This window comes from Saccostrea echinata, unplaced genomic scaffold (genome assembly GCF_033153115.1).
Source record: "Saccostrea echinata isolate AGI-Se365-2 ecotype Australia unplaced genomic scaffold, CSIRO_AGI_Sech_v1 ptg000054l, whole genome shotgun sequence".
Classification (NCBI taxonomy): Eukaryota; Metazoa; Mollusca; class Bivalvia; order Ostreida; family Ostreidae; genus Saccostrea; species Saccostrea echinata.
In genome coordinates, this window is record NW_026889803.1 from 46,456,413 (window position 1) to 46,480,129 (window position 23,717).

General features: G+C 31.5%; 1 protein-coding gene across 2 annotated transcripts; it reads left to right on the forward strand.

Annotated features, from left to right (window-relative positions):
- The first annotated feature begins 5,381 nt into the window (after positions 1-5,381).
- LOC133205933 (neuroglobin-like) lies at positions 5,382-18,010 on the forward strand. Of its 2 annotated transcripts, none has more exons than XM_061341827.1 (3): positions 5,382-5,706; positions 15,329-15,554; positions 17,460-18,009. In XM_061341827.1, exons 1-3 carry the CDS (start codon positions 5,528-5,530, stop codon positions 17,607-17,609), a joined length of 555 nt encoding a protein of 184 aa, XP_061197811.1. In that variant the 5' UTR covers positions 5,382-5,527; the 3' UTR covers positions 17,610-18,009. The 2 variants fall into 2 exon arrangements, with proteins under 2 accessions (XP_061197811.1, XP_061197812.1); XM_061341828.1 differs by lacking the exon at positions 5,382-5,706 and adding an exon at positions 13,065-13,357 and having other exon boundaries at positions 17,460-18,010.
- The last annotated feature ends 5,707 nt before the right edge of the window (positions 18,011-23,717 follow it).

Consider the following 23,717-nt stretch of genomic DNA (forward strand, 5'->3'; position numbering starts at 1 on the left):
TATAGACAAGGGAGGCAACTTTTATCATATACCAAATTCCGTGAATTCAACAAACCGCGATCGTTTCAGGGGAGAGAAAAACGTGAAAATTACAACCCGTGTAATTAATCCCCTGTACAGTAATGGCCTAAAAATTAGTATGAAAAACGTCAGTCAGCATATGACTTAATGATAGATTGTTATTTGTTGATAAGGTCATTGTATCGACCAAAGAACTTACCAAATTATGACTTTCAACGAGACTGTTGATATTCTTGTTTCATCAACTTGTTTGTCAATAACTTACCTCGTTTTAGAAATTGTTCAAACGTAGAGCATGCTCTTGCGTATCGAATCAACTGAGAGATATACACCCCATATGCAGGTGATAAGGGTATATTGCTGCGTAAGCAAGGGAAGTTGACGATTGAAAAAAATTATCATAAAGCTTTGTCGTTAGATTACCATTAACGCCTTTTTCTAGTATAACATCCAAATATGAAAAGTTTCCCCTTCACTGCTGTTAATATTTTAGTGAGGAGTAAAGAAAGAGGCTTGGTAGAACATTTACTGGAACCCGCTATGTATCTTTCTTTGTAAGGATTTTTATGACGTTTCGGAATCCAATATAAATATGGTAATTCAAATTCATTTTGGTTGTTGGGAATATTAAAAATATTCAAAACTGACATATGATTTTGAAGAATTTCCTCCTTAGAAAGGGAGCAATGCGTATAAGTTGGATTGCAACTTGTAGAATGAAATCCCAGTACTTCTAAAATACAATTAAAATAATGAGCCTTACAAACAAGGACAATGCTGTTACCTGCTTGTATAATTTGAAATAACATTTTGGGTTCAGGTAAGAACTATGACAATAGACAAATTGTAAATACAATATAAAGTTCACACTCTTTACCAACTGTTTCCTCAATAATTATTGAGATACTTTATTCCGTATAAACAAGGCCTTGTAATAATATTGAACAAACAATTAAATCATTTTGATCTGCACTCTAGCAGAAACAATTGTTGAACATTCTTGTGTACTATTATTGTTAACTGCACCATCGGAATCAGATTTTTGGCTTCCCCTTACATAATTTGCTGTTTCTCTGAAAGACTTCACGCATTTCTAATCATTAAATGATATAGGGGAAAAGACCTCAAAAAAGCGTTGTTAGTTCATGGTAAGTCTCTACGGTTTTCTCGTACAATTTCTGACAAAAATAACGCTTAAGTTTTCAGAAGGCACAAAAACATAAATATTATCAACATTTTAAGAGATAGGATGTAAAATGTACTTGTACTCCCTGTCTCCAAAAAATATACCAAGACTGTAATCAAGACAGCCTGAAATTTAGTTCACAAGAGTTTATAGCTTATGTCAAGTAAATTATTTTAACCTGAAATATAAGGATGACAACAGTTATCAAGCTTAAAATTCCTTAAAATAATGCAAATTGGGAGTAGAGCAGGGGATCGGGTGTCATGGAAGAGTAAGCAGCCCCTGTCAACCAGATACACCCTCCTTGTGCTCCTTGACATGAAAATAACCTAAGAATGTGTATAAAAAAAGTCAGTCAATATTCCACTAAACGAGAAATTGTACTAGCTTGCAAGATCATTGTATCGACCATAGAATTTGGAAATGTTGACTTAAAACGAGACTGTTGATATCCTTGTATCGGCAACTTATTTGTTAATCGCTTGCCTTGTTTTAGAAATTGTTCCTACGTAGAGCATGCTTTTTCGTATCGAATCAATTAGGAGACACAAAATGCAGGTGATAATGGTTTATTGCAACTTAAATCAGGGATTATGAAGATAGAAAGAGTTGAAGGACGATTATCATAATGTTTAGTTGATATTTTGCCATTTATGTCCTCTAGTAAAATATCCAAATACGAAACACACATAAATCATTAAATTTAAGGAAAAAAGGGGGAAAATTTTTAAAACACAATTTATGATAGACTTGATTTGTTAAAACAAAGAAATTATTGAAGAAATTGAGTACCTAAAAAGAACCTTAGTCCTATTTGGAAAAAAAAAACAGCAGCGTACTTGTTAACGTTTTCCCTGATATTTTCTCGTTATTCTTTGTAAATTATCCTGAATCTGTTAAGCCTAAATAATACATATGTACCCTCAATTTTTAAAGAGCAAATAGCTATGAACCCTGTACACGTCTTACAAAGTAACGTACAAATGATAGGATAGAATAAAGAAATATAGAGTTTATTTAGTTTAGATTTTGTTAGATAACCTACATCTGTGAGTTTATTCGCTTGGTGTTTGCCAGCACGTATACTAATGGTGAACATGATTACAGTTATGAAAATATTTGTCATTGCAATATCTTTCTGTTTCACGAAAAATCGAGATCAGCATTTTTCAATTTATTGAAAATTTGCTTTATAGTTGTAAATCTAGCTAAATGTTAAGTGTATTTAAACGTAGTTGTAATCTAAACTAAATCGCATATACATTTGTATCATATTTTGTTCTTTCTAGTATATTTATATTATCAATGTGATAACTGACATTATGTTTATAATGTTTTTAAGTTTATTAAAGAATTCTGTTTGATATATGCAAATGCTGTGTTTATGCAAATGGTTTCTGCAAAACTAAGTGGATTGTTACCTATACATGTACATGTATATTAAACCTTTCAATATTAGCTCTGAGCTACAATGTACTCCATGTTATCTTTTGCTACAGTATCTTAAAATTTGCGTTTATGATATTTTTTTCAGCTATGGATCTAGAGTTTTTTAAGCCACTGTTTTTCTGTCTTCTTATTTGTTTACCTTTTCCAAGAACGTCTGAGTGTTGTGTTCAAATTCTTTTGTCAGAATCAGGTCATGGTGTCATAGAAACATGCAAACAACTACCTCGTTTTCACTTCAAGTTTCCAACGATATTATCTAAGACTGACATTTCGATCAGCTTTTAAATTGCCTCGTTATTTTCAACATTCAGCCTTGCGTTAATAAGACATCCAGATTTCTTGGTAAAGAGACCAGGAATGTCTACAAGCAGTGCTTGCTTCATTACTGTGGATGAAGTCTATTCATTCTGGTTGTATAGAATTATAGCAATTATAAATATAACCTTGTGATCAATAGTAGTAATTGAAACATTTTTAAGCTTCGTAAAATACTTTTTTCCCTTTAGCCATACATATTGTAAAACCAGGACTTAACTGTGTAGTTCTGTGTTTCAAAATTTGCTAATTGGTTATGCTATTTCCCTGTGCTGAAATACATCCTATATTTTGGATGGTAAAAAATTATTTTTTCAGAGTTATGAAGTTAATTTTATTCACTGATTAATCATAAAAGATTAAAATAATCAGCAAAAACTTTAAAAACTTAACTTAAAAAAATTAAAAGAAACTTTCAAATTTCTTGTGATATGGATCTTACTGACAAGACCTGTGTTTCAATTCTTTAATGAATTGTTAAAGAGTATATGTAACTGTATTACGTATTGAATAAACTAAGACATTCATCTACAAAACATGAGAAACCCTTCTACAAGTATTACAGAGCAATATGCAATATGAAGATAAACGAACAGTCGCAAAAGTCCATTTAAAAAAAAATTGATGAGCAGAGCCAAAACAGACCTCTGGAAATAGAAGATGGATTAGGTGCAATGGAGGATTAAGCAACCCCTGTCGACCGGTCACACCCGCCGTGTGCTTCTTGTCATGATCGGGCGAACAGAAAAAATCCGTTAACAATTCAGTGAGAAAACAATGGCCTAATAATTTGTATGAAAGACGCCAGTCAACAAATAGATTGTCAAAGAAATTATTTGTGTTACACAAATATTAAATTTTTCCACATTTATATACAAGATGTACTTTTTTATCATGTAGGAAAAACACCTATAAGAGACATTCCTGGTCATATACCCATTTTTGTCCTTAAAAACAGAGTCAATGTTTTTAAAAGAGGGGTGAAATTACAATCATAAGACAATACATTTGAACATCAGCATTTCAATCTGAAAGTTGTTTGATGTTTTTTGTGAAAAACTTGGCCATATTAATTTGAAGAGAAAAAAAAATCGGCTCGTAATCGATTTTTCAAATATGCATTTAGGCATTATTGTGAGAGAAATCCAATAAAACAGTATAATAAACCTGTTAATAATATTAATATTTGATGGCCATATGCAGTCGTTGAACTTTTTTGGCCACAGTTACATTCGGTAAGAGTGCTACAAAAGTGTGATAATCAGAGACCAATTTATTTTTCATGACTGTAACACATGGTTCAAAAACCAGATCCAGCATCTGTTACATTGTTTCATAACTGTAAACGATATCATACTAAGTCCGGTTTTTATCAACATATTCTCCTTTGGCAGTTTCATTGCTACTCATGCATTACAATAAAATTGGCCATCCAGCCCCCCTCACCAAAGAATTATTTGTGATTTTGAATAATACTCATAAAAGTCGATTGTACAGGCCTAGAGACTTAAAATCCCTCATTATGATGATATTGTAAGACAGCTTCGCCATATGTACCTTTAATTTCACACACACAAAAACATAATGAAGAATTCGATCTTTGGGCAAAAACCCCTCACCATATTTGCATATATTTAATTTTTAAGGTGTATTTAAAGACTTTCTCTAAAAACTTTAAATCAATGGAAATTTAAGGATTGCATCTTCGAAACAAATGCATTGATTTTTAAATGAATTTTGCTTAGTTTAATGTTAACCATATCTGCGAACATCGATAACGGTGAAGCAGTCACTTTTAACTTATCGAAAACTGTTTTTTTATTATATTTACAATGTTGAAAAACATTTTTAGAGTTTATGAAATAATTAACAAAAGTCTAGATAACCTGTCAAGAAATCAACAAATATGTTGTCCCGATACAACAAGAAATTCACACTTTTTTCTTAGATCATATTTTATTGTACATAAAAATGAGTTAGGAAAAAAATATTGAAGCATTAAACAATAAATTTTCATGGAACATACATGTAAGTTAAAAATATCTTCTCAACGTGTATTTTCAATAATATTTAACAACTAATCAAACCAACGTTTTTATTTCTCAACATTAACACCATATTTCTGTCTAATATTTAATTGAAAAAAATTTTCTACGTGTTTACAATTTTTTTCTTCTTAATAGAAGAAATCATCGATTTGGATTAATAGGAAATAATTTTAAATGATCCCCACTTCCATACAGGCCCGCTCTACAAACTATAGCTTGTATCCATAAAAACCGGAAACTGGGTTTATCGCTGATCGGATTTGTTTTCAGTCGGCTTTCAGTGGCTATATATTTGATCGATGCCATGTAAGGATCCAAAATAATAAACAATTGCACTTATGAGAAGGCGGGCTAGGTGAATTTAACTAAAGGTTGAATCGATTCGACACCATTAGCTTCAGGCATTAGCAAATGGAACCCCAAAATATAAGTGGAATGATTAAAAAGTCATAGAAGTGACCATGCAAAAGGAATTTTAAAATTGGCAAAAGATTTGTTTTGAATTAGGATGGGAAATATTGACTCAAAGGCGGTTGTGAACTTTAAAGGGAATAAGATACTGAAAAACAAAAAGAAACTTGAGCTTGTGGAACCCGTTTTGACGGATAACCAGATTGAGGCTCTACAAGAGTCGTGGGGAATACTAAAACATGACATCAGCAGAGTCGGCGTGGTCATGTTCATGAAGTAAGAAAAGTTTACCTATTCTGTTGTTAATGCACTTTATAATTGTTAATTGTTCTAATAAAGAAGCATGCTAAGATTTCTCCTGTTTAAATATATATTGATTTTTTATATTTCAGTCTTCTCTGATAAAAGTTTCTCCTGATAATGACTGAAATTTGTAATGTGCTTAAAACTACATTTTGTCCTTATCTTTCAAGAGGAAATTTATGTCTCATGTTTCAAAAGTCAGATTTAGCAAATAATACTAAAACTGTACATCATGTAAGGGTCATCTTTGACCGCACAAGGAAATTTAAGTATGCACGTACCTTTACATAAATATTGCTTAAGCTTTCTTTATCTGCCATGCAAGTAAAAATCGATCAAATATCAGTAATCCTTGTGAAACACTGCAAAAAGTTTCAGAGAAAAATAAGGATTTTTTTTTTATTTTAGTAGTCAAAACCTAGATAGAAACCTAGCGGTATTGTTAAAAAAACATCCCTGAAAGATATCTAGAAACAAGTAATGATGTTCGTTTAACCAATATTCTGTCGACATCCCGTTGTTTACCTCGTGTTTTAGTTTCTTTCAATGCATTGCTATTATTAATAATATAATAGCAATAATTTGGAATGTTTTTAAAATAAGAATTGATGATAAATGCATTTAAGTTTTGAAAGAATATTGATAATCTTTACCACAAATATGAAAATAACCAGTCAGCTCCTTCTCCTTTTTATTAAGCAATAAGCTCAGTGATCTACATTTCCAGATCCTTTGAGTCTGTCTTACATTTTCTTATATAATTCAACACGATGGTGAATAATAACGTCCTCATATCGTGTATGCCTCTTTTGTTTGTGACTTACAATCATATATTATTAAACTTTGCCATCAGTCAGTTTTCATCACACGGGAAGTATGCTTTATTGTGGATAATTCGATACCTTACTTGCAAAAAATTAAATAATGCTCCCGATACTTGTGTATTTTTCGTTGACTTTGTATACCATAAGTGCTCTTGTCTGCCATGAGTTTTGCCTCTGGGTTCAGGTTAAATGTGACGTTTTGATTGCTCACAGCAAACTGCCTACGCAATTGAAAAAAACACACGTTCTATAATTTAGATATCTGAAACCGCTTTTAGGTACAATTATTATTGTCCTGCAATCAAATACGGTGGATTATTTACTTAAAAGGTACAGACTTTTTTTTCACTGTACATAACATTTTTTAAGAAAAGATTTTTTAACTGAGTATTTGTTTGCCCTTTAAACAAAATGAATTGTGTTGAAATCAAATTGCTGTCTCTGATACTGCTGATGTCATGTTGTAAATGTTCGATGATTTGAAAGTACAATAGATGCTAATTAGGAAATATTTGTTTCTCGTCCATTTAACCCTCAAAATACCCCCTCATTTACCACGAAAAATGAATTGTTTCAGAGCGATGGATATGTATAGAAGCGATATCTTTATTAGACATGGCAGCTATAACATAGTGATTGATTGATTTTAAATTTTCACAATATAAACAAAGCAAATATCTGAATGAAAATAATTATCTATTGGAGACAAAAGCATATGAAAAATTCCTTTGATCTATACCTTTGTATTGAAGGAACTTTGATCATTGTGAACAACATATCAATGTAATCAAAGACTTGAATTGATCGATTTCATCAGCTTCATCAATTAACAAAAACTCTTAGTTTTATCACACAAGTGTAGGTACTTATTGAAGCTCTATCACTAAATACAACTTATCTGGGATGATAACAATTCAGCTCTGAAGATACGTAAAACAGACAGATATGGCAGCGATTTGTGTATTGAGCTTAAGGATATGGTTCTGATTTATTTACTTGAGCCGGTCGACACTTCATTGATTAAACAAAGAAAAGTTGTAATTGATTTCGAGCGAAGAATAGAGAAAGAATGTTGGTTTGCAAATGTTTTTATTGCATGGGAATCTTACAGGTTTCTTTTCTCTTGATTATAATTTATTTTGCTTTTTTCAATCCATCAACTATACATTATCCTTGCAAAAACAAAGGTTTTTATCAATCAATTCTACCTCTCATCGAAAATAAGCAAGTCTATTTAGACAATCTAGAAAGTTAGAAGAAGATTGAATGATGAAGAATATGCCAGTCTGCTGACTGGGAAAGAAAATATCCAATAGATATTCAATTACCTGTACATGGAAAGGAGATAGAAAACCTTAGCACAATTTTTTGAAACACTTTGTAATCTCCTAATGATGGATCCAATGTAAAATATTTTTTAAAAAAACGAATATAATAATTATACCCGCCTTTCTTAGAAAGTTCTGGTATATTGTTGTAATCCTCGTCCGTACGTCCGTCAGACAATCGTCATCCTTAACATCTTACATTTTGAGCTGAAGCCAATGCCAATTCATCTTTTGAAATATAATTAATAAGGTTTCAGAGTTCTCATCTTTTCATCCTAGGGGCCAATTTGATGTTGAAGAAGGAATTTTTTCTACAACAATCATGTTCCCATATCTCCTCTTAAATTTTAAGGAGTAACCAAATTATCCTTTCGAATATGATTGAAGTTGTCCTGTAGATGTGCAGAAATGTATTGGAATTTTTGTTTTTACCTTTGGGCAAATTGGGGGTCAAAAAACGACTTTTTCCTACATAAAACCTGGTTCCCGAAATTCTTGTTACATTTTACACAGTGTTCAAATCATCTTTTGGAATTTGATTGTTGGTGTCTTGTAGTTGTGCAATTAGGTTTTGGAATTTTCACCCAAGATATGACCGTGCATACTAGAAAGGATAAAGTTCATGACATATCATATTATCTTTGCAAAAAAATGCTTGTTGGACAAGATATAAAAATAGCCAAAATTGGAAAGCTTTTTCTAGCTAAAGATTATAGAACAGATAGAAAAATGATGGACGAAGACAGAAATTTTTATCGATCCAATATTATCGAACTTTAGGTCATATCATGACATAAAAACTCCAGAACCCTGCAGAAAAATATGTAAGTTGTTTGCGAGTATAAATTCCCCTTATAACCTGTTTTAAATGCGGGCTTAAAAATCAGATTTCATGACATAATATGTCCGTCAGTAGCATACTAAACAATTCTAAATATGGCGACGATTAAGTCCACGCGATTTCTTATACATCAAATAGCAATGAAGTTTATAAATCGTCAATCAACAGGCTATTTACGATCGAGAATTTAGCACATTTTAATCTCATTGCCTATCCTCGTTCTAGGAATGGACTTCCGGTGTAAGGTTAAATAATCTTATTCCTAGGAGCACTCAGAAGCAGAGGAAAAATGTCATTTTGTTTTGTCATTGACTTCTTTTTCACCCCTGTGATACCATCTGAGATATCAGGAAAACGGGTCAAAACTGGTTATTTCCCCTTTTTTACGAAGGTTATTCATTTAATTAGAGTCGTGGATCTAATAATGCAAAGCAAAATTTCACATTGACTGATAGCTTTTTTAAGCCTTTAAAATCCCTTATAAAGGCTCATAATTCTACTTTCATTAATTTGATTTATATCTCAATACTAAGAGATGTTTGTACGAAAGATTTTTTTTCCTTCTCAAGATTTTCTGGTTTTGTAGGAACAGAGCTATTATGAAATGTGACCTTGTAATCAGGTGATGTCATACGATCTTTCACTCGGGTGATATCCATCCATTCCAATGTCAGAATCTATCAAACTTATAATACGTATTTATACTTTTTAAAAAGTAATAAAAATTTGTAAAACAGTTTGTCCAGGGTTATGTTAACTAGTCCGTCATGACCAATGATGAATCCGCCTGATTTCTACGCAATAAGTTGCATACTTTGCATGAATTCAATCGACGTGATTTTTCCGGAAACCAAAATCAATAGAAACAACAAAATGAAACTAATGCAAACTTCTTTTTACGGAATAACGTGCTTGGATAACATGTAATTTGTAATGCGTTCTTTGTTACCAATATTTTACTCGAATAAACGGAATTTTGCTTCCTATGACCTTAAGTTTTCTGAATGCGATAATGATAAAACATACATTTTTCAAGCTGACATTTTACAAGTCACCGAAGGCACTAATCAGTTTTATATTTAACAACTACCGAATTTCATACACATATTTCACTCCCACATACAAGCCGTATAGATCATTGTTTTATCTGATAGTACTTATAATGCCTCGGTAAAACACATGTTCCACTCTCAAATATCTATTCTGAATTGCTATAAAACAAGTTAAAAGATGATAGAAATCATCATGTCAAGAATACATTAAAACAAATTGAATGTGTTTACTGATAAATTAGGCACTCATATTTTAATCTTCTCCAAAAACAATGAAATCACACTCTATTAAAACTTCGAGATATTTATGAGGTGTCAAGCATTGCAATATTATACATATGTACAAATTTTTTGCTATATTTTACCGAACTTTTGATTTATATGCAGAATCTTGAGATTTGATATTCAAAAACTCCATATTCAAAAGTTAATTTTCATATTCGTGAATAATGAATCAATTCCAAATCTTGTGATCTGTATTCATAGACTTGTATATTTATATGCAAAATTCAATTTATAATCAAAAGTTGATATTCATATTCGAAAAAAAAATATTCATGTGCAAAAACTTTTGATTCCAATACGATATTTTTTTATTTATATGCGATAATCTCATGATCTACATAACAAACATGAAAACTTCAACTTATCCATCATCGATTTCCCCTATTTATACAGTAATATTCCAGCATCACTTGCATATGGTTTTTATTCGGTATGCAAGAGCATGTTCTAGGTACGATAAATTTTAAACCGAGACAGGCTACTGCAAATTCTATGGTCGATGACTGTTACCTTGTTTGCAAATACAACCTATCACTGGGTCGTTTTTTCTACTGACACTTTTCATACCGATCGTAAGGCCATTGTTTTTACTAATTTTGACTAAGATTACTCCGTTTACCTGAACATAAAGAGGACACACGATTGGGTGTGACCGGTCCACAGGGCACCTGATCCCTCCTCTGGTGTTTCCAGGGGGTCTGTGTTTTTGCTCTGATTTGATTCTTATTATTTACAGGATTTAGGAGATCGATCAATGCTCGTATATTCATCTTTTTCATGCTGTTCAATAATTCTAAATTTTATTCGTAAACTTGTGATTCATATTCGAAATCTTGCGATTTATATTTCAAAAGTTGTTATTCATATTCTAAAACTTGTTACTCGTACTCAAACACTTGTAATTCATTTTTGATAACCTTGTGACTAATATGCCAAATCATGTGATTTATGTACGATGGCCGATATGAGCCGTCAAATTACAAGTAAGAGTAACTCTATTATGTACGCAGAATTAATTGACTTTAACAGTAATACCTGTATCATTTTGTACATGTACATCTTTGTCAATGACAAAACGCTTGTACTTGTAATATAAATTTGTACATGTACAAATCTTGAGACAAAATACATTTGAAACTACTTAACATTCCTTAGATTTATTGGGGAGATTACAAGATTTGTACATGTACACATTTATATTAAAAGTACAAGCGTTTTGTCATTGACAAAGATGTACATGTACAAAATGATACAGGTATTACTGTTAAAGTCAATTAATTCTGCGTACATAATAGAGTTACTCTTACTTGTAATTTGACGGCTCATATCGGCCATCGTATTTATGTCCGAAAATGCTGTGTCATATTACCGAGAAGGCAAATTAAATTAAAATATAAATAGCAAGTCTGAATATGAAAAACATTTTTTCTCGAATGTAAATCACAAATTTTAGCATATTAATTCCAAGTTTACGAATATGAATATTTACAAGGTTTTTACTATTTTATAACGAGTTTTCGAATGTAAATGATTCAGTAAGTATAACACACAGGAATTGTAATAATGCAACATTTTACACGCCATCAATAATAACAATTGTACCATGTGTACATGTATTCTGAACACTGTAAACATACTTTTTTCCACGGGGTCATAATTTCGCGGAATCACGAATTCTGTTCAATCTGTGGGTAAAAATTTTGCGGACTTCTTGGACTGCCTTGTATTTCTTAAATTCACTGCGATTTCTGTTTACATAGCAAAAAATAATCCCAAGCGGATAAAGTACATTAACAGTATAAATATGTGTGAAACGAAATTTGGAAAATGCAAAAATTTTATAACCTTTGTAGTTGGTTCGTTTCTTCATTCTTTGTATTCAAAAAGCGGAAATTTGATGCATGAAGATACAAAGTGTAGCTTAAACTGGGAAATGGAATTAAGGCACGTTTGATCATCACGATAGCAATATTAAGGTCTCCAACTTCCTACAGATGCTACATCTGTTAACATCTTTTTCGATGACCGAGCAATCAGAGCAGAGGAGAAGCGCTTCAGCGTGGGTAGCTAAGCATCCAATGTCGTGACTCCAATCAGTATTAAGATGTAAAGTACACACAAATACACCTCCTTCTCTCTTTATGCCCAGTGTTTATTTCCAGACAAGATCATCTATGCCGGTAAATCAAGAGGATTAATATTCAATGAATCAGAGTGCACTGGTACTTATTATCTTTGCTCCAACAAATCATCAAAAGCCGAAATAAAATTGATTGAGGAGGGTTTTTTTTCTTTCTTTCTTTCATTTGTTTTGCTGGGCTGTGTATGACTGAAGATATTGAAAATAATTTTCCTCTGCTACAAGAAGCTAAACACAAACATGTTGCATCTGATAATGAACATTCTACTGAACACCTTTACATTTATAATTCACCTGATGAACAATACTAAATTATACACCTTGGTCACATGTTTATAGTAAATGTTATGATAAATACTTTTGTTTAAAAAAAATGATACCTGATTTATATCCATTTTTTCATGTCATCCTTAAAAATTATATTAAAATTTTTAATAATTTAAATAGATGTGTATTCAAAGACCGATATATTTTTTGAATGATGCCCCCGGTATATTCTATAATTTACACTTTGTCACATGCAATAAAATTCTTTTTATATGAGTTTATCAAGTTTTTTTGTAAACTGTCTAACTTGTAGAGATTATGCATGCTATATTATTGAATCCTCAAGCAATTTCATTATACTCTTCCATTCTAACAGGCTGTTATTGGAGACTTTTTTGAATTCATAATGTAGTACAGAAGCCTTTCAAATTCTGCTTAGTTTTATCAATATAAGGCGAGATTGACAACTCACAATTTTACAAGAAGTCGATCTTCTGTGAAGTCATTATTGCCTCTATATGTAAAGTGTCCGATGCAGAGCTAGTGAGGATCAATAGTATATCAAAAAGTGTTCATTCAGACGGCAAGTCATATTTGACGTGAATTGTTGGTAAAGTGTTGGTTACCTTACCGTAAATCATAATCAATGTCGTGATATGACCTGATTAATGATTTTCATCTAAAGTCGAAATTTCCAGGAATTTCAATTTAATGATGGGAGGCTTGGAATGTAAAGTGTTTGTTTCTCACAAGGAGAAACATGACAAGAAAAATTTACCGATTCTATCTGAGCCGACCCTTAGTGAAACTGACATAAAGAATATTGAGGAATCGTGGAAACTGCTTAGACAGGACATAAGTAAAGTTGGTGTGGTTATGTTCATGAAGTAAGTTTACTATTCAAATATCAGTTATAGGTTATATATATATATATATATATATATATATATATATATATATATATATATATATATATATATATATATATATATATATATATATATATATATATATATATATATATATATATATATATGCGTGTTTTTAAAATGAAAATTGAAATCCCTATACAATAAAGAAATTCTCTAGCAGGCGAAGTTATACTTTCCAGGACGATCGATTGAATAAAGTGCGAGTCCTTTTCTTTTCCAAAAGAATCTGTCCTGTGTTACGTAAGAAGCGTCTGAAGCATTTCACTTAAAGAGGATCTCATCACTTTAGAGAGAATTTGAATTTGACAGATGCATTGCATTTAAAATAATGTAAATAAATACTTTTTGTATCAATTCTGATTAATCAGGTTCCCTGCCATCGACCAAGAAAAATCAATTTAATTTTTTTTTAAAAGAAAGTAAAATTCATCTTTATATTGACTTAAACATTTTCGATGAAACAATTACAAACATATCCTTTCTAAAGCTGTATAATTAAGTAAATAAAGATGATCGCCCCGCATCAAGTTTGCCAATGTCTTGTGGAGAAACATTCACCAAGAACCATCCATACTGAACAATATTTTAAATCTGGAGGAATTTTTTTTCAGTTTTCATTTTAGGTGAACTTTGTCTTACTTAGTAAAAAATGTTCATCAAAGCAAGTAAAATATTAAAACAATTTCTTATGACACTATCAAATTCAAATAACACAAAAGACATGAATATCTCATTTTTTATGTAAAATTTCAAATGTATTTCCTTGATTTCGCTGTTGTTCTGATCTTTCCTTTTTATTTGTTTTCATGTTGGAGAGAGACAGAGATTGTTTTGGATGAAGGTATTGTTGCAATCAACAAATTTTACCTACGAGCAATATCTATGCATCTACTAATGACAATGGTATACAGATCAATGTGACAATACATGCTTAATAGTCACACTGGATTCTGTTACATTTTGAATAACAAGGTCATTCAATTTTTAATAACATTTTGTCTGAGAAGGACAAACAATCGAGTTCATAATTTCGATAAATCATGAAATCAAGATATTGTGCATGTTATTGTCAAGGAAATTGACAACAGCGGGAAGCTCCTCTACAGCTCTGCTTTGTTTACATATTCTCTCATCTCATTAACATACAACCAAGACAAAAGCCCTCCATATGATCATTTCTTGCAATGAACTGAATATCGAGGGACAATAATGTCTCATGGTCTTATCAATCTCTGATAGAAATGAAGAGGATTCAGACTATTTCGCAGCAACAACATCCCAATAATAAGACGGAGACCCTTTTATTACAAGACATAGACACTAGCTAACTGTCAAACGAAAGCGCATGAAAACAATTTAATATCTATCAACTTAAGCTCCTAATACTCTTCATATAGTTACTTTGTTTCAGATATTTGTCACCTAATCACTTAACCTAAGCTCTTTATATACTTGACATTGCTTTCACAACGCTCATTTTTCTTGACGAGGTTTCAGATAATTGTCAGTTTATTAACTTCTCTGTCACTTGCTGACGGATTGAGTCTTTGTAATATCTCTGAAGTAGTGAAATAAACCTGTTGACCTTATATTCTGTGCAATGTATTCAGCTTTTAAATCAAGGCATGGCGTCATTTCAGCATCTCATTATGGATACCAAATTACAATGGTATTAATATGAGGGCGTTTAATCCCTAATCCATAAATATAATTCAGAACCAACATGTTAAAACTTGTTAATTACGTTATCTGTATAGTTGTAAGTCTATGTATATTCAGCAAATGACACAACATAAGAAAAGCACAATGGAAATCTTCATCGTACACTGGATGCCTTATAATTATAATTAGTTAAAGATTTGTTCCCAATTATCAAAAAAACTGCATTTTCAAATGTTTACATCAGTATTTCCACATCCTTTACAGTTTATTTCAAACCCACCCAGAAGTCCAGGATGCATTTCTGCCATTCCAACAACTGGCAAAGGAAGACATGGAACATAGTGCTATCTTGCGATCACACGCCCTCCGTGTGATGGGTACAGTCGATAAATGTCTGGCCCGGATACGGACGCCAGAAAAACTCCAGAATCTCATGCATGAACTGGGAGAAAGACATGCTAATTATAGCGCTAGACAGGAATTCATAGATGTAAGATTTCATGATATTTCACGAATAACTTTTATCTATAAGAATGAATGACATATTGTTCACTATACGTGCCATTCATATTCCTAATGTCCCAATAGTAGTCGGTAATTTTGGTCGTTGGCGACCACTCCCGATGATTTCCTCCACAATAACCCCAGTAGATAATCTATAATTTGTACAGTTTATGTATCAGGAATTTCCAGTATTCGTTCTTTCATACATTTCATTTTGGCAGCAATATAACAATTAACTTCCTTATATTAGCAGATGTACTTCTTGTCAGAGTATATCACAGAGCGACATTATTCTCCGATGTGATGTAAACCACAGATCAAATAATTTTTTATCTATCCCGTATGGTTTGATCTAATCATCTACATCAAAAACAAAAAATCGGAATTGCCAAATGTTCATTTAGAGTCATAAAATGTACAAAGCAAACACAGTCTTGTAAATAATTAGAAAAATTGGGTTATATTAAGTCAACAAAAAAGAAAATTACACGCAAAAAAGAATTATTTAGAATTATGGCCATATCTCGCAGGACTTTCCCGAAAATATTAATGACTTATATTCTTTTTTATCGCTATGATATACATTCTATTAATGAGGGAGAAATTGTAATTGTAATTTACAACTTACCAGAGAAATGTTTTAATAAATGTTACACTGCTAGGAGGCGTAAAATATTACACGTCTTTTGTTTGTTTGTTGTTTAACGTCCCTCTCGAGAATTTTTCACTCATATGGAGACGCCAACACTTGCCGGTGGAGAGCTGCAAATTTTGACCTATACTCGGCACTGCGAGCCATTGAGCAGTGAGGGATCTTTTTTGTGCCAGCACCTACTGCGACACGGGACCTCGGTTTATACGGTCTCATCCGAAGGACCGGTCTCAACGTCCCAGTGGGATTCGAATCTGCGACGTAAGGAGCAACTCCTTACTCTGCGACTCTAGAGCAAATGCTCTACCACAGCGCCACGCGGGCGACTACACGTCTTTTGTAAATCGTACGAAGTAATGTAAATCCGTGATAAAAACTATTTTGAAATATCTTAGAACTACTTTCAAAACCTGTTGGGTTAATACCTGAATATCATTTATAAATAGAGAACCTGAAAAAACATTCTTCTTCGTATAATTTTCAAAGTCTTTTCATTCTACATGTATCTTTCACAATAGTTCTATTAGAATTGTTCTTACGTCCACGGACTTTAAATTAAGCATGCTGTGGAGAAGATAAAATTGTAAAAAGGGAAATTGTGAATTTATTTTCGTTTTTTCTTATTCATTTGGTGTTCAACAAAAAAGTTTGCATTACATAATAAATATGATAAAATTATACATTTACATACTCGTAGATTAAGAATCCTTAGAGTAATCCAAAAAAAAAAAAAATCCTACCATTATCCAAGAGGTATACCCATGAATTTCATTGTAACAATATTCTTATTTACTATAGTGAAAAGTTTATTTAATCACGTGAACAATTTATTGTACAAATGTACCATCTTATCAAAATTTTACTTTACTTTATCTATAAACTACTGATCCCACCTCTTGAGTTTCCAGGGTTTCGTGTTTTTTGTCTTGTTTTCGTTTTCTTTACTGGATTTCTGAGTTCCCTCACTGTTAGAGTCCTAAAGAGCCTATTTGCATCCATAAAATATTGATACTTTAGTTTTGGTTCTTTTTTAATGTTTGAACGGATTTAATTACAAAATGTATATTAAATAATGTCGTTGATACATGATACCAAGTATTTTCTTTCTCACATTTTGTCAATATTTTATCGGCAGTGCTGTTGTCGTGCAGTGTAATCAAAGTTCCTTTACTAAATCATTTTCATAAATCGTAATGTATAGCATTATCGAAATCATTACTGAGTTTCAATTTCTTTCAGCTGGTGGGTTCCCAATTTGTGTACGCCATAAAACCTCATTTAGAAGATTGTTGGAGCAAAGAATTAGAAGAGGCCTGGCTTCAGTTATTTAGGGTTATGTCTTTTCACATGAAGAAAGGGATGAGGGAATCCAACGTCATTACGTACTAGATAATAGTTAGACGAAAGAACCTCAAAAATAGAGGTCTCCTTTCCAGGTCGTGCTGCCTTAGGGAAAAATCTTATTAACGTTCCATCCTTTCAATGACTTACTATTTGCACGAAGATGCAATTATGACATCGAATCCGTCTTGACATTGAGTATAAAACTTGTTGTTCATTGTGTACGTGTTATTCGTGGTTGGCGTAAACTTATTGAGTGTTTCTTAATATATTGGTATATTGGAATCTGTTTATTGATTTTTCTTATTTAGAACAAATATTTGCACTAATAATTTGAATTTATTTGCTATTGAATGGAATTATGTATTCATATTGATTCAAATACAAGCAATATCACTTAATTTTATTTTAATTTTACAAAACATTGCGTGTTCTTACGCTTCTTAAACCAAAATTAATAAATATGATACTTCTTTATGTAATTACTCTCTTTTGCCAAAGCGTTTGTAAAAATCAGCTACTGAAAAAAAAATATATAGTATGCAAAGAACTGACTGAAGCATTTGACTACATTTAATAGATTTCCTCTTTACGATATCAAATAAATTTACATTGCACGTGTATTTAATATTGATATGTATATACAAGTTCATGTATTCAAATTCTGAGAATTTGTTCACAAACTTAGAATTTAAGAAATTTTGCAAAGAAAATTCTTGCGAAAAATCAAAATGTTTATTCATTATTTCTTCAGCGCACACAGTGTTGTTTATTTCCTATTGTATTAGATTAAATGGTGTTTGTTAGATAATGTGAGATATTCTTACATCTTGCATTGAAACAAAACAGAAATAAAAGTGTAAAAATTTTAATTTTCTCTTCCAACTATGAGGGCATACGAGAAGTAAGACATATCTAACTTGTCTGTAAATTTTCTTTCTTCTCTCTGCGATGGTTTGCAATTTACAGACGTGAAATCAATATGGTTGCTCCCTGTGGATCCCTGTGAAATTAGTACTATATAGTTATAAACGGCGAAAACTAAATGAAACTCGATAGAACCACTTTGAAAGCAGAGAAAAGATGAATACAGGTTAATATATTGTACCTCCACATCATAAATAATGTTGTTTACATGGTATCGATGCATTTGCTTTCAGAATCACTTCATTAAGAGGTAAACATGTAAATAAATTGCAATAAATAACTGTTTTCTTATTCCTATCTGTCCTGATGAACTGGACGGAGAAACATCAATTTAAACAGTAGTGGCCAATAACCGGTGGTATGTTATTTAGAAAAGATTTGAAGAATCACTAAAAAGCTTTTATTTATAAGAAACTTTAAATTTCATAAAGAATGCTTGTTGTTGCCGATTAAAGCAAAAGTTCTTACACACTATTAAAAAACGATAATTCTATGTTAATTAAAATGAAACTCTAGAAATATTATTTAATTTTATCAGATTTAAATGCAGAATTTAATTCCTAATAAATAACACTGTGCATGAAACATGATATATTATAAGCATATGATAGTCAAAAGTAATGCCTACATGTAACTGTTCGACAAATCATTACAATACTGATGTTTTATAACAATGCATAATAATTAAATAGAAATTTAACGCTTCTATTTCTTTAATTTTATGTTTTGGTTATGAATCTTTTCTTTTTCATTAGAACTTATACGAGGTCATTCAATAAGTTCCTAGACTTTTGATATAGCATTTTTATTTGACATCATATTATAATCCAATTTTTGTAGACATAATTTAACAATATATCCATGTATTTTGAATTTAAAAAATCAACTATATCTTGATGAATATCCAAATAATTTGAAATTTAAAACTGCAAAAATAGGGTTACCGGGCATGGGTCAAAATTTAACAATTCTCTAACAATACACTTAATCATGTCTATAGTTATATATCTAACAAATGGCACTTAAACGAAATCTTAATTTTAAGTACCAAATTGTAATGTAATAAATTGCTTCGTTAGAGAGAAATCAATTTCAGAAGACAGGTAGTGAAAAAAAGCGAAAAAAGGTGACGTTAAAGGACGCCATGGAGCAGCCAGTAGCGATATAATTGTGTTTCTCTAAACAAATTCTGAAGATGCTGGAGAAACCAGGAAATATATCAGAAGTGAGTCTTGCATTTGTATATTAATGATAAAGACAAACTGAATTGGACAGTCTGTGAGGGAAAAGATTTTCATTCAAAATCTGGTCAAAAGATTTAGTAACGTCATGGAAAGCGATAAGCAGCTTCTTTCATGTGGAACTTATAAAAGCAGAGTTGCGCAATAAAGAATTTGGCAAACTAACTTAAGCTACTCGAACAAATGTTAGCAAACTAGTGTCAAGTATTATGGAGACCTTTTGAATGAGTTAATAAGGCGCTACAAACGGTGAGAAATGACAGAGAGAGAGAGAGCATTTGAGTAACATTCACGACGTTCTGTTTGACGTTACAGCACCGTGGTGATAAAACAAGTTGAATTTAAAATTAAGTAACATTAGTATTATTCAATCAAATGAAATGAAACTTCACACAACGACAAAGTAATTGTTTGTTTGTTTGTTTGTTTGTTTGTTTGTTTGTTTGTTTGTTTTTTGATTTGTTTTGTTTGTTTGTTTGTTTGTTTGTTTGTTGTTGTTTTTTTTTTTTTTTTTTTTTGCTTTTTTTTTTGCACTTGAAAAAAAAAAACAATATCATGAAGATCTAGAGCGATACTGTCTACATAATTTTTGAATGACTCTCGTATGTAGTTCGTCAAAATTAAGTGTGTGTTTTTTATGGTCTGAAATTTTGAATTCCATATTTGCGCTTTTCCTGGCTTATTATAACTTTATTTAAAATAACACTTTCAGTAGCATGGGAGCTACATGCATGACAATTAAAATGTCTGATTTAGTCAAATTCATATATTCTCCCCAAGTATTGAAATGTTTCAATATAGACTAGTTTTGGTCAAGAGAAAATTTTAAAAAGAAAAATCATATCCATGACTTTATCCTGAATCGTCACATAATATTCACTGTATGTGCTCAATATATTGTTTCAGAAAAGGAGCTACAGCAATGAAATGTAAATAACTTTGGGGGGGGGGGGGGAGTGTCATTGAAACATGTCCATAAAACGGCATTTTTATTTAGATCTATTTGACAGATCTATAGAACATTAATAAGCCTCTGTATTCTAATGCTACTGTTCTACATACAAATCAGTGGTAAAAAAAAAGATAACCGAATCCATCAAACTTCACTAAATCCTAGTATGATATGCAAGTTTAAATTACAAGAAAGAATTCTTTTCGATAAAATTGATTATTGTGCTGAGAGTGTATGCATAAAAAATGATTTCAAATTTTTACATCTGCTTTGGTAGAGCTTATGACACATTCAATAGCATCTTTTCAAGGTGAAAAACTCAAATAGTACAAAAAAGTCATCTGGCGGGAAAATTTGAAATAGATTCTAGTATTTTAAGTCTCGTTTGGTTTCTCACAAATTGTGGGCGATTAATATTCGTCTTTCACTTCTATAAATCAAAGTTTCTATAAACAATTCTTTGATTGTACCTCTAACGCTACTTAGAGCATAACTTTAAAAAATATTTTACCGATTTTTTTTACAGATATGACATCTTGTTGTAGTCAAATTAAACAATTCTGATTATCGACCAGTTTTTATTTATTGCAACTAATGCATGGGAGATAACATAAGAAATGGAGATGAAATTTCTCTTCATAGAATAGGCTTTTCATGAAAGTATTTTCTGTATAAATAGCTTAATCAGATTATTCTTATCCGACTTTTAGTTCAAAATAATATTTATTTCCTGAATCCATTACTAACCTTTATTTTTACGGTTGCAAAAACACCTTCATATAAGCATATAAACACCAATCAATTCTACACGTCGAATAAAAATTGGAAGGAGGTTATTTACATGTATTCATCATAATTTTCTTCCTCTTTTTCCTCCAAATCTTTTGAAAATAAGATCTAAAGGGAAAATGTTGTACCTTTAGAAAAATGAAATGAGATTTTGAAATAAATATAAGATGAAAATGCTGATTTTTTTAATCTATTCATTTTTAGTAATAATGATTTATGAAGAAAACGAACAGACTACAGAAATCTAAAGTCTGTTAGAACAATACGAATTGTGAACAGAGCAAACACGGACCTCTAAAAATATCAAACGTGGGATCAGATGTTATGGAGAAGTAATTAAGCATACTCTGAAGACCGGTCATAGCGGCTGTGTGCTCTTTGTCATCATAGGGTAAACGCAGAAACCAGTAGTCAATTCAATTGGCAACAGAACTTCATTTCTATTATGAATTCTCATGAAGATAATGCCAGCCATTGGGCCAAATATGAAATGGGAGACATGTACGCTATGTCAGAATGGTTTAAGTGTTTTAGAAATATATTAAATCACCAAATTTTCATACAACCTTTCCTCAAAATAAATTAAATGCTAGGCTTTTTGATATCTTAGACAACTGCTTTTTATTCGAAAAATTCTCGTATCTTGTGAATGAGCATCAACACACTTTTTTGTGCTGGAGTTGACAACAATTGTGTAGCCTTAAGAGGTTTTCCAACGAATTTTTAAAAATTTCCATGAGCACTAATTGTGTTCCTTTATTAGCCGATCAGTTTTTATATTCCTATGAAGCAGACTTATTTCAAAAACTTCTACATGAGAAGAAGAAAACGCTTCAGCTCGATATTCAGATAAATATATCGATGACGCGTATTTTCAATTTATAATGGTTACTTTCATTGGTCCGATTTATCCCAGTGGACTTAAAATAAAAGACACCACAGTATCTGCCTCATCTGCTTCATATTTGGGTGTTTTACTGTCTATAGACGATAAGGGCCAACTAACCACTAAATTTTATGACAAACGAGATGACTTCAATTTTTCTATTGTAAATTTTTATTATCTATATCACTACTTATTGATGTAGTTCTGCTATCTGCTATCACCTGCATATAGTGTTAAGTCGCCTAACTTATTCGATACTTACGATCATGCTCTGAGTATGATTAATTTTTATACCGAGGCGGGCTACTGACTACGTTGATGTTACAGGGATTATAACAACCTTTCAAAGTCAACATTTTATAAATTCTATGGTCGTTATAATGACCTTATTAGCAAATATAACGTATCAGTGGGTCGTATTATGTCGGAGGTGTTTCATATCAATTGTTAGGCCTTTGTTTATATACTAAGTTTGACTTTAGAATCCTCCGTCTATCTGACCAATACATAGGACATTTGGACAACAGGGGATGCTTAATCCTCTCAGGCACCTGATCCCATCTCTGGAATTTCTGGGGGTCTGTGTTTTATGACCTGTTCACAAATTTCTATTGTTTGTAGATTTTTTTTTAAGGTCGATCACTGTTCGTTATCTTTTTTCATTCAATATAAAAATAATGGCCAAACAATATGTATGAAAGACGTCTGTCAACATTCGTCAGATTGTATTTGCAAACAAGGTTATTGTATCGACCACAGACTTTTCAAAATATTGACTTCAATGAGATTGTAGATATCCTTGCATCATCAACTTATTTGTCAGTAGCCAACCTCATTTCAGACATTGTTCGTACAAAGAACATGCTCTTGCGTATCGAATCAACTGTCAGACATACATGTACACCCCATTATGCAGGTGATAATGGTATATTGCTGCCTTAATAAGGGTACTTGATGATACAAAAGTTTAAATCACGTTTTTCGTAAAGTTTAATTGTTAGGTTGCCATCAATGTCTTTCTATGGTAAAATATCCAGATAAGAAGGTGTTGTGTCAGACTTCGTTATGTCTTTAATTTGAGTTCAGTGTGATATACAGGTATATATAGAATTAACATATGAATGAAAATTATTATTGTTAAATAATAAAAGTCCTCGATTTATCTAAATATCTAATTGAAAGCCATGTCAAGAGACTTCTTCTTTTCAGTCTTCAGTAGAAGTTAATGAATAAATTCTGTTTAATGAGAATACAAAAATTGGTCTGTTAATAAATGGGAACAATTGGTACCCTTAGAAATTCTAAGATTGTTTGAAAGCATGGTCTCCAAACTATGTAGATATCGTCAATGAAATACTGAT

What these genes read in the sequence shown, in the direction of transcription:
- LOC133205933 (XM_061341827.1), top strand. Translation starts at nt 5,528, where the DNA reads ATGGGAAATATTGACTCAAAGGCGGTTGTGAACTTTAAAGGGAATAAG. An exon ending in GGCGTGGTCATGTTCATGAA is followed by an intron (nt 5,707 to 15,328) that starts GTAAGAAAAGTT and finishes CATCCTTTACAG; the next exon opens with TTTATTTCAAACCCACCCAG. An exon ending in CTAGACAGGAATTCATAGAT is followed by an intron (nt 15,555 to 17,459) that starts GTAAGATTTCAT and finishes AATTTCTTTCAG; the next exon opens with CTGGTGGGTTCCCAATTTGT.